The sequence below is a fragment of the Myotis nattereri genome, assembly GCF_964212035.1.
Source record: "Myotis nattereri genome assembly, chromosome: 3".
Taxonomy (NCBI): domain Eukaryota; kingdom Metazoa; phylum Chordata; class Mammalia; order Chiroptera; family Vespertilionidae; genus Myotis; species Myotis nattereri.
The window spans coordinates 5,884,885-5,897,077 of NC_138077.1; the positions used below are offsets into that span (position 1 = coordinate 5,884,885).

General features: G+C 50.0%; 1 protein-coding gene across 1 annotated transcript in view; it reads right to left on the reverse strand.

The window, feature by feature from the left end:
• Nucleotides 1-12,193, reverse strand: part of DSCAM (DS cell adhesion molecule) — a gene marked incomplete at its 5' end in the record, with an annotated part of 440,423 nt that overhangs the window by 13,946 nt on the left and 414,284 nt on the right. The window contains 3 exons of the mRNA XM_081088248.1: nucleotides 418-720; nucleotides 2,331-2,528; nucleotides 9,624-9,773. Of these exons, the coding sequence (XP_080944374.1) occupies nucleotides 418-720; nucleotides 2,331-2,528; nucleotides 9,624-9,773 (651 nt within the window). The remainder of the gene's footprint in view (nucleotides 1-417; nucleotides 721-2,330; nucleotides 2,529-9,623; nucleotides 9,774-12,193) is intronic.

Sequence of the window (12,193 nt, forward strand, 5' to 3'; positions counted from 1 at the left end):
TATTTCCACTGTCTGTCTCTTGGGACACTGGTTCTTAGCACAGAGTCACCATGATATGAGGAAGCCCAAGCCACCTTGTGGCGGAGAAACCTACTTAGGGCAGAGGCAGCTAGCACCAACTCTCCACGGGGCCAGGGAGGGAGCCACTTTGCAGGTGGCTGCTCCAGCCCTAATGGAGCCTCCTGTCTGACCTGCTGGAGCAGAGATGAGCTGTCTCCACACAGCACCCCGCAAATTTCAAACTCATTAACAAAGTAAGTGATTGCTGTTATAAGCTAACAGCTTTGGCGTGGTTCACTACGCAGCAGTCAATAAACAGAGCACCCCGTCTAAACCCCAAGCGGGCTCTCAGGGTAGACAGGTGTGAATTGGGGCGGGCGCTTCCCTACACAACGGGTGCGCGCATTTCCTGCTCACCTGGCCGATGTGCCTTCGGAACCGCCATGTTCATCACTCGCCCTCCATCCTGAGGTTTGGGGGGAGACGCAGTGAACCTGCAGATCCCCGACTCTGAAGGGGTGCTGGAGGTCAGACTGTCTGTGTACTCATTTGTCCCTGCCGTCAACTGTTCGGATGATGTGTCCGAGATGAAGCACTCGGTGATGGTGAACTTGGCGTGCCTCAGCTGCTCTTCCATCTTGGCGTGCTCATAGGCCCTGGCCAGCTCTTCATAGGTGGAGGAGGCACTTTCAGTGGAGACCATGCTGCTCCGAGCTCGATCTGCACCGGGAAGCAGAGAAGCAAGGCGGGGGAATGATCACTATGTTTGCACAGACTGACCACCCCCTCCGGCTTGGGGCGATTTCTCCCAGGTCACAGGACCACGCAGCAGGAGTCCTGGGTCTTTGAGGACTGCCTCTGTCACCCAGAGGCCACTTCAGAAGCCTCGGCAAAGTGGGCTCAGGACTCTGTGTTTCCAATGGTGGGGTGGGGGAAGGGCATCACTGTAGTCAGATACCCCAGCCTGGGGCATTTCCATAAATCAGTAAAGCATCCCCCTTTAAAAATTCTGCTTTTCGCCCTAGCCAGTTTGGCTTAGTGGAGAGAGCATCGGCCTGCAGACTGAAGGGTCCCAGGTTCGTTCTGACCAAGGGCATATGCCCAGGTTGCGGGCTCGATCCCCAGGAAGGGGTGTGCAGGAGGCAGGCGATCAATGATTCTCTCTCATCATTGATGTTTCTATCTCTCTCTCCCTCTCCCTTCCTCTCTGAAATCAATAAAGATATATTTTAAAAAATCCTGCTTTCCATTCAAACAGAATTTTTGGGAATGTGCCTAAATGACCTGCTGCCCTCCCTGCTTGGGTTTGCAAATGGCTCTGTACCATAGAGACTCTGATGGATGGGAAGGACAAGCCCCGCAGCTCAGCGTCTCCAGCCTGGGCGTGGCTTGGTCACGCCAGGGAGACGTGATGAGGGTTAGAAACCAAGCTGTGACTAAGCAGAGGAATTGGCCACTAGGCAGAATGGCCCCCGGCCCCTGGGACTCATTCTTTGCGGCTGCCACCCTGGGTGGGGACAGGAACCTTGCCAGGCCTGAAAGGGTGCAGCTGATTGGAGGAATCTCTGCATTTCAAGCCCCCGAGTGTCAAAGTTTTGAAGTCGCCTCTGGGGAACTCTGAGAGTCTTATAAGAGAAATAACAGCCATAAAAATAAAGGTACAAGGTGACACTCCGCCTTGGAAGCACTATTTTTGCAGAATATCTTCCAGAACAAAAGAAAATGAGTGTTAAAATTCCCCACAGCGACTAGGTTTGGATAGAATTCTCTGCAAAATTTCAGATGGGAGGGGGGTAGGCAGCCCAGTGCTATTTTTAGGGCCTGTCTTCTCTCCGAAGTGAAATCTGGGTGGTTGACGGCACAGACAAGATAACTTACCTTATAATCAAGCCCTGCTTAATTGTCAAGCGGGGCACCCTAGAGGTGCTCCGACCTTTTCACTTAACTCCAAGTGCAGCATCTTCATCCTGGAGAAGGTAGCGGGTCAGATGCCCTCCCAGCACAAGCAGACATGATTGCCCTTGTGTGGGTGACCATGAAAACATGCCTGTGTCTGCCAGCAGGTGGGAATGAGAAGGAGAACACAGCCTGAGCCTGGGACTTGGGGCACCTGCAGAATGCTGCCTCCTGGTTCTATGTGCAGAAGTCACTGGCCTGGAGGGCGCCCTGCTGTGCGCCGCTTTGGTGTCTGTTAGACAAATGCCCGCACATTCCCATTTGAAAGTGACCTTGAAAGGGAATACGTACAAACGTATGTACGTAGGAGCCTGCAAAGCCCTTGGTGTGGGCGGGCTCATCCCCGGTGTGGGGAGGAGGTGTGGAGACCCTACCTGTGTCCTGTGAGGGGCTGACGCTGTAACTGTCACTCTCCTTGTCCATCGATCCTGCGGCCCTGGGCGTAGGAAGCCTCCAGTCGGTGGTGAGGGTGTGTGTGGAAATGGTGGGGTGGGGTCTGTTGAGGGTCCACTGGCTGGCGTACCGGTTTCTCGCTGTGGGCCCGGCCTTGGCGTTCCTCCTGGTGGTGGGATCTGCGAAGAGTCAAGAACAATGTCTCGGTCGCTGGAGGCGTGTGGTCAGCTGTGATAAAGGTGTTAAATGCTGTGCTCCCGACCCAGCCCTATGACCTTCCCTGCCTCCAGGAAGCCCTCCGTGACTACCCCTGCCCAGAGCACGCATTTCCTTCCTCCCATGATCGGAGACGTTCATGTGATTCTGAAGCATTTAAAGGAGCTCTGTAAGGGGAAGGACATTAGAACTGGACTCAGCTGTTACAGATCAGAACCACGCTTCTGGCTCTGAATAGTTTCATGGCCCGACGCATGTCACTTAATAAACTTCCCGAGACTCCCGTCTCCCGTCACACAAGGAGCTCGGCCAACGCGCTCTAACTCGGTTTCCTTTCTACAGTTCTCCTCCTGTGATGTGTTGTTATCGGTTGAATTATGTCTCCCTAAAAGGTGTGTCCACATCCTAATTCCCAGGACCTCAGAATGTGATCTGATCTGGAAATGGGTCACTGCAGGGAGATGTAATTAGTTAGGACGAGGTCACACCGGAGTAGGGCGGGCCCCTGGTCCAACAGGCCTGGTGTCCGTATAAGAAGAGACGGACAGGGCAGGGAGCAGGTTATGGGACGGGAAGGCAGAGACTGCAGTGATGTAGCCGTAGGCCAAGGAACGTCGAAGATTGTCAGCAACCTTCAGAAACTAGGAGGAGGCCAGGGAAGGATCTACCCTCACAGGTGTCAGAGGGGGAATGAACCTTGACCTTGGACTTCTGGCCTCCAGAACTATGAGACTAATTTCTGTTCTAAGTCACTGAGTCTGTGGTCCATTGTAGTCACCCCAGACAACTAATCCGGGCGTCTCCCATATACCGTGTTCTTGTATCGACTCACTGCCTGGAGTATGACTGTTGTATTCATTCATTAAATTGCACGTTCCCACAGCAGAGGGACGACGCCTTTTTGTCCTAATGCTCTCTTAGGCCTTTGCACATGGGAGCTTAACTCAGTGAAACTGTCTGAACTTTGACGCAGATTTGGATATTCACGGTGAAGACCAAACAGTTAATGAGTGTCTGGATGTCACTGTCCACCAGCTCCCAAAGTACAGAGGCTGTGTCCACACAGGCGGTTGCCACACAAGTTACACTTTCTCTAAATCCAGAACCAAAATCAACAGGTCATGGGAGGGTAGAGGGGGAAAGAGGGACCAAGTTCCTTGCTCAACTCTCCAGTAAGCGAAGGAAAAGCTGGCCTAACAGCACAGACTGATGGGCACTGGGGTGGACATGCATCTCCCTTTCTGGAAGCCTGTGGAAAGCAGAGGGGCTCAGGTGCCTGTAAGGATTTTTCTGGGCTCTGGCCTAAGGCAGCAGAAGATGCCATAGGGGTGGCTTCCACCTTTGCATTCTCTGCTTCTCAAAGAGGAACTCTAAGCAGTCACCTTTCAACACAGTCTGGCCACTTCTAAACACAGCCGTCCATGCTCACTGCTCACCACTAATGGAGCAATTCCAAAGGAACAAAACCAAGTGGCAGCGTGTTGCCCTGCCTGGCTTCTGGGCTCTCAGGAGCCTGCGTGTCTGACCAGGGCAGGGCTGGGCACTCAGCCTTGGGTCCCTTTGCAGAGCTGACTCTCATCACTGGCACACACAGGTCCTTAGATGAATATGTATGGTCCAGGGCCACTTTATGGATGAAGCGATGGAAGCTGAGAGAGAAGCGACCCGGTAATTAAGTGATGAACATGGAGTCTAACACTTAACCTTCAGTCCAGAGGTCACCCATCATTCAACCACACACGTCCTCGCCCTGCACAGCTAAGTGCTCTGATGCGCTGTCCCCTGGGCACGGGCTCGTCTATAATTCCATGTTGGGTCACGGCAGGCCGACCCTGAAAGAGGGGAAATGACTTGCTTTTGAAATGGAGGATTTTCCTCTGCAAGTTTCTGGTTACTGGACTTGGGACCTAATCCATCATTCTACAACGCTGGAGAGAAGCTCTGAGATGGCAGCCAAATCAATAGAATTTAAGGCTTCCTGGGTCATTAATACGCTCTGTCTTGGTGCCCATTCTCCGGGGCATTGATTTCAAGACACATTTCTTCCTGTACTTGCACAATTTCACGGCAGACTTTAATTGGGAGACTTTTTTTTGCCTTGATTAGAATGCGAGCGATGGCCGAGCGCCGAGCTCTCTGGACAGCCAGGTAGGAATGATAAGTGTTTCTCCATGGAAATGCCAGGAGAGAGGTTCCCTGAGAGAGAGGCACTCTCTCATGGGTGGGAGGCGAAATGTCCTCCAGGCACGAGGATTTGAGAAGAGAGCTTGTTATTTAAATGCTAATGAGTCTCTTCCAGAAAATTACCCAGTTCCTTACATACATGCTGAGGGTTCTTCATTTTTATTCTTGAAGTTTCTTGCAGCTGCTAAGGCTGTGGACTAGGTTTATACCTGGTATGGATGCTTGTGGGGGAGGGGTCAGCCGGATAGTCCCATTTCAAGGACACAATTTCCTCCAACCCCCCAAAACCCTCGCCTGCGTTCCCTCCATCAGGCCCACCCACATGTGGTGGGGCTGAGATCTTCACTCCCTCAGCTCCCTTGCTCACTGACATCCCCCATGTAGAAGGTTCCATGGGCAGGAAGCACTTGTCAGCTTCTAGTCAAAGCTCCAGCTCTTCTCAAGGTAATTTGATTCTTCACCCCTTTTCTCTAGACCAGGACAGCCGGGCCGTGGCCTGATAATGTTGGGAATATAGGTCATGATATTACTTTCCTGAACCGCAGCCTGCAGTTCCGTTCTGCTCTGGGCAAACGTGTCTTAATCTATAGCATGCGGGGGTAGGTGACACATTTTTGTAATAATCAGGTTTTTGGAGCTGCTGTGTGCTTGAACTGAACTCTTCTTGATGACAGCGCCTGAGACAGCAGCGAAAGTCAAAATTTTCCTTGGATCCCACACGGGAGCTTCCTTTGTCTATTTCACTGGCTCATCTACTGACCTAACGCGTGTTGGAATTCACTGCTCCTGCATGGAAAGCCTTTTATGTGACTCCCCAACGTTGTAATATAAATACAACTTAGCGATGCGGCCTCACGCCTGCTAGATGGCTAGTGAATGAGAGGGTAGTGACATACATAATTCTTGGCCTCTCAGCATCGGCTCTGAACCTGCATTAAGCTCCTGCCCATGGAATCAAGTGATTTTCATGATCCTGAATTTGGGATGAGAGGATTTTGTGGATAATGGGGTCCTAAAACATGTCATGGGTACCGTGATCATGGTATTAATCTGTTTTTATTCCCTGATATTATAGGTGTCCAGGCCGCAGCTTTTCATGAGGAATTTCCCAGTTGTCTCAGAGAGAAGATGAAACTGGCAGGACTGGCTACTCCTGTCACTCAATAAACCAGCATTCCTCACGGGATTGTATACATGATGCTCCTCGCCCAATCGGATCTCTCTGCAGTGCTGTGTCCAGTACCACTCTGGGCGATGGAGTGTGCATTCTTTCAAAGTCTCAACAAAAAAGATCCAATCCATGTTGTAAACTCTTCCTACTGAACAGATATTGGAATTTACGGGGTCCCTGGATATCCTGTTAGGAGCATCATCTCTACTTAAAGGCAACACAGGGGGTTGAGAGTGGGCACTTTGGAGCTAGGTGCCCTAACTCCCGCTTCACTACTGGCTGGCTGTGAGCTCATCGGATGTGCCCACTCCCCTCGCCTCTGAGGTCTGGGGCAACATCACCCACCTGCAGAGCCTCTGTGAGACGTGGAGAGAGGAAGCTGTGGGCACAAGGAAGGGCTCAGCAAATCTCAAGGTCCAGCCCATGATTCCTGAGTGACAAGCACCAGGCAAGGGATGGAGCATGCCCTGTCTAATGGGAAGATGCTAGCAGGACATTTGGTAGGCTGATCCAGGATGGCTAGAAACTCAATTTAGAGGGTTTGACAGAGAAAATACCCATTAAAAATCATCAAACAAGCCCGGCCAGTGTAGCTCAGTGGTTAAGCATCGACCTAGGAACCAAGAGGCTGCCAGTTTGATTCCCAGTCAGAGTGCATGCCTGGGTTGCAGGCTCGATCCCCTGGGGAGGGCATGCAGTAGGCAGCCGATTGATGATGCTTCTCTCTCATCAATGTTTCTATTTCTCTCTCTCCCTTCCTTTCTCTCTAAAAAATCACTAAAAACATTTTGAAGAAATCATTGCACGAGATGCTGGAGGTGCCCGTGGTGTAGAAAGGAGCTCATCAGTAGAGCTGGTGGGACAGGAGCTGCGTCTGGTGCGTTTCTCAGTCCAGCCCCGTGCACATCAGGTGCTGCACAGATGCTCTTTGTACAAATGAATGAGTGGTGAATGAGTGGATGAATTCCAGGTAAATATGACAAAACAAAGCAAAACAAACCCCAGGTCAAATATAGTGTTTACCACTTCACATGTGTTAGTAACCTTGCACATTTTGTAAGTTAAATAGATGATGGTAATAATCTCATTGGTGAGAGTCTGCAAAGTGTGCTGGGGGGACTGTGTACATATTACAAGGGACCCTTCCCACTGGGGGAGGAGATACAGTGTCTCAGGAAATGGAGAACAGAGAGGGAAAGAGCAGGTTGCCCAAGTCCTATTCAAAATGCTAACCGTGAGTTACTTTCTATCCCCTCTACTCTGGTTTCAGAGCTTGACAGTCAGTCAGCATCCTATATAATAAAAGCCCTATATGCTAAGTGTCCAGTTGTCCGGTCATCTGTTCAACCAATCAAAGCATAATATGCTAATGATATGCTAAGGCTGCTCAGCGGCTCGCTATGACTTGAACTAACCACTAGGGGGAAGACGCTCTGATCGGTAGATGAGCTTGCTGCTGGGGTCCGGCGGAAATGGGACTAGTGAGATGGGCTGGACACGCCCTGGAGCCCTCCTGCGGTCCCACCCCAGCTGGCCAACCTCCTGCGTCCCTCCCCGGCCCTGAACATGCACGGGTGGGGTCCCTTGGCCTGGCCTGTGCCCTCTTGCAATCTGGGAACCCTGGGAAGATATTGGAGAGCCGGTTTGGAGCCGATTCCACAGGCCAGGCTGATGGACCCCACGGGTGCACGAATTCGTGCACTGGGCCTCTAGTTTCTATATATTTACTGGATTCCTACTGCGTGCAGTGCTTGTGATGAGTTGGGGAAGCTGACTGGAATGGAGTCCCAGCTTTTGGTGTATCCTATCCATATGACAGACAGGGAAGGGAACGGGGTATGGACACAGCCGAGGCCTGCATTTCGCAGGTTGAAAGAGACAGACGGCACATTGTGCGATGTCTCTCATCCTCGTAATAAGAATTTGTGGCAACTCTTGGGCAAATAGAAAATGCTTAGAGACACAGCATTCAGGATGCTGTCACATTCTAGTGTGCAAACAACTTATTTTAGACACTCTTCTTAAAAATAAGGAGTTCCTACAATGACAACACAGTCCGACAGTAACTAGATTGGAACAACAAGGTCCTTTGTCATTGAGGAAATGGACTATCAGTGAACCTCGGCAAATATGCCAGGCTGCAGTGAGGACCTGCTCCAGGGCCCTGACGTGACACAGGTGTCACCTCTGGCAGTGGTGACAGGATCTGTGGTACAAAAGGCAACCAGAAAACTGGGCTTTAGGAAGTGCCCGGCCCAGGCTCCTGGGGTAATTCTTGGGGGGTGGGGGTGGGGTTGGGGGGAGGGGTATAGCCACTGGCTCTACTTCTAAATAAAAATGAATGCACTTAGTCCCTCCCTCACTATGTGGTTAGGAGAGGATATTTAATGAAAGATGACCCCAAAGATCTTTCACTACTAGAGACTGTTCTGCAGATGCTGAATGGATGACTCTCCTTTTGTTAGGAACTAGAGACGGACGCATGCATTTGAGTAGGTTTGCCTAATATTTGTTGACATTATTTAGTGAATTCCTCGCAGATGGAAGAAGTGTGGCTCTGTCAGCTGTGGTTGCTGCATGGGGCATGACCCTCAGGTGGAACCCCCAGGCTCAGAGGGAAAGGCAATGTGTGATGCTGGCCGAGAGTCCCTGCAGGACTGGGCCAGCCATTTTTTCAGTTCATCCTCACCACCTCTGTAGCATGGGCTGGAAACCCAGTTTTCCAGTGAATCTCAGTGAGGGTTAACATGGTTTTCCTGCGTATTACACTGCTGCTTAGGGGTCGACCAGTTAGCTCCATGAAGCTCAGGGCATTCCACAAATGCTCGACAAGTCAGAAATTATGGAGAATAGCTTTTAACACTCTAATATTTATTTTTCTAATTATAACACTCTAAGAATATAAATTTTTACAAAGAGAGTGATTAGAGATTTAAAAGCTAGACGTCAAAGCTTCCCAAAAGATAATAATCGGGAAATCAATTTCTCAGCCTTTAAAGAGATTTAGAAACAATTTCAATTATGAAGGAACAAGAATATCTCATTAATAAGCTCTAGACACCTATTAGGGGATTTAATTTCATTGCAGTAATTAATTTCCATATGTCACATATGCAAATATTGAGAGCAAAATTGAATATGATCCCCAGACTCACTAGAATTCTATTTTTTCTCAAACAGTGTGTTCAGGACACAATCATGAGCTTCGAGGACAGGCAGAGAGACTGACAGCTTTGGGCTGTTCACCTAACTCTGCGGAGACTCTGCGGAGTTTTCTCTCTGTGAAATAGGGGCTATAACATGTACTGTGTAAGTTGTTCCCTTGCAGGGCCGTTGCAAAGATAACAGATATGCTATCGTCTCTCTCTCCCAGTCCTGGCACAGAAGATACACACTCATATTAATTACTTTTCTCTTTTCCCGTGTTGCCTAAATATAACAAATGAATTTGACCTGAAATTTCGAGTACTTTCATAGTAAACCAGTACCAAGAGTTATTGGCTACAACTGACACCATTTAATAACAGCTTCGATCAAGCAATAAAACTTCAACGTCCCAATTAATGATGCCGTCATCCCTATTGGTTTCTAAGGCCTAGGGCTGGCCACCCTTCCCCCATTTTCCTTTGACAGGGACGGAGCAGGTAACATGCTGTCAGCATCGATAACACCCACACCACTTAAGTGTTGTTGGACCACTCACTCGTTCCCGGCCGAGCGTCCGACACATCCACTAGGGGCCCGGTGGCCTGCGACACCGATTGGTAATGGACCGTGTGGGTCACCGTCAGGGACTTCTGCTTTGCGGCCTCCCCAAAGTCAGCATCCGTCAGCAGCACGGTGGAGCGGTCATCTAGGGAACAGCAGGGACACAGAGCCAAATGTTTATCCCCTGTACGCGACTCCTTGGCCTTTTCTTAACCACCACAATAACCTCATCTAAAGCAACAAAGACAACGAAAAATGGAAGCTCTGCAGTAGCACTGGTCAAGAGTTCTAAAAGTGGACTATCCCTGGGGGTTCCTCTGGGAGCATAAATGAAAGCGCATGACCTCAGAGAAGGGTTGCTCCACGCCCTGGGGCCTGGTCTTTTTCTTAGGAAGCACTGATTTGGGGGCGGGACTTGCTGCAGCTTCCTGTTTGATAGAGTTTGGGATGGATGTGTCTGTCAAAAGCTCACCTGGGACAGCACCAGCGAGGTGGGCCCCACCCAGCTGTGGGCTGCCATCTGGAGGAAGCGCTGAGCACTAGGAAAACTCCACTGCAGGGTCTATCCCGGGGAGGTCACACTGAACTTGGCAAATGTTTGGGGGTGGGGTGGGGGGGGCGGGGAGAAGAAAAACAGTCTTCAGAGTGTAGGATTCCTCTCTTTTAATTTAATGGTTTTGAGGAATGTTCCTTTTCTTCTCACCTTTTCTGTGCTCCAGTGACTCTAGAACATCCCTTAGTTGACTTCTCAAAATGTCTCCTTTGTCAGAGTCTCCTAGTCCTATTGGTGTGGGGACATGTGGGTTCCTGGAGCCTGGGCTCAGATGAATGGGGGGCATTTCAGTGCTTGGAGCAGCAGTTGGTTGAGCTGCATGTCATGATTTGGTTGCCTCAAGATTTTCATTACTTTACTTTGAGACTTTCCACACTTTCTTAAGAGCATCCTTACTCCAAGGGGATCTTTGGGGAGGATATACGGATTTGTCAGGAATTTTCAGGGACCGCAGCCTGGGATGGAGCTCGTATGAGCGATCAGTCAGTGGGGACCAGGCTACGGCATGCCTCGACGGGGAGTGGGAATGTGAAAGTCACAAACAGCACAGCGAGACTTCTGTGCCCAAAAAAGGCTCTGAACAGAACGAACCTTACAAAATCCAATTACTCAGGTTCTGGCAGGAAAGGAAAGCCTCTTGAAGTCGGAATAAAATTTCTTGGCAGAGAAAGCACAGGAAGACTGCCAAGGTGTCTGCTGGCATCGCAGCGTGTGGCACTGGGAGCTTGGTCCTCAGCAGGGGCAGGGCTGGGCTTGGGGGGCTGGCCCCGCAGCCTTCACTGGCCCCTCGAATAGGCGGCCTTTCCACAGAGACGGCTCCTCGCCGCTGGAGCCGGCATCAGCCCTGGCATCTGCATGCGTGTTTCATGAACAATACGGATGCCTTGTGGTTTCCAACATGCTGCCGGCTAGGAGCAGACCAGGGTATGTGCGGGGCCAGGTTACAAACTTTTAATGAGAAAATTCCGGTGCCTGTCAGTGTTTGAGGTTTACCATTCATTCCAGGCAGAAATGAATGGCACTTTCATATTGGATTCTTGTAGTCTGAGCCCAGAGCGTTTGAAAGCATCAGCATCGTATTTCTACTTCCCCAGTAATTAGAAAATGCCATCGACCACTGTCAGCGTCGCCAGGAGGGAAGTGACTCTGGTGACAGATGAGCCTGCGAGGAATGGGATGCATCTACTGAAATGAGTATGGCAGCTCTGTCTCTGGGTTGGGCCGGTGATTGGCTACTGGGAGATGATGCTCTCCCAGGCTCCGCCCAGCTTTTAACAGCCTTCCGTGGAATGCTCAACACTCTAGTGCAGAACAGGTAACAGATACCCTAACTATAAAGCCAAAGGAATTATATTTTGATTTTTGAACTGATATTTCAAAATAAATTTTAGTTTAATTTAAGGCTATTGAATTTAATGAAAAAGTTTCCAGCTCTGGCCGGTAGCTCAGTTGGGTAGAGCATCATCCCAATATGCCAAGGTTGCGGGTTTGATCTCTGGTCAGGGCACATATAAGATTCAACCAATGAGTGAATAAACAAGTGAACAACAACTCAATATTTCTCTCTCTATCCCTCTTTGTCTCTCTCTCTCCCTTCCTCTCTCTCTAAAATCAATCAATGAATAAATAAAAATATTTCAGATATACCACTGAAAAGAAAAGATTATCAACCAACAGAACATGGTGCCTTATCCTGCTGAGAGTGAGCTAATGAAATCTCGTGGAGTGCAGGATGCCCCCTCACACAACATGGGTGCCTTTTAACTGAACTTGGTTGGTGGAAAGTCAAATTGGACTTGACCGACCTTCTCGAAGTGCTGGCACGCCCAGACAAAACTTGCACCCAGGGCCTCAGAATTTATGAGCCATTAGGTCAAGAGGTCTCCGCTATTCTATTAGAACATAAAGCAGGGCAGGACGAGGGGCGATGCAGGTGTCCTGCCCACCTGGCCATTTGCCACTGTCTTCCTGGCAGGATCTAGGGTACGTGCCGGGAGGTAAGTAGTTTCAGC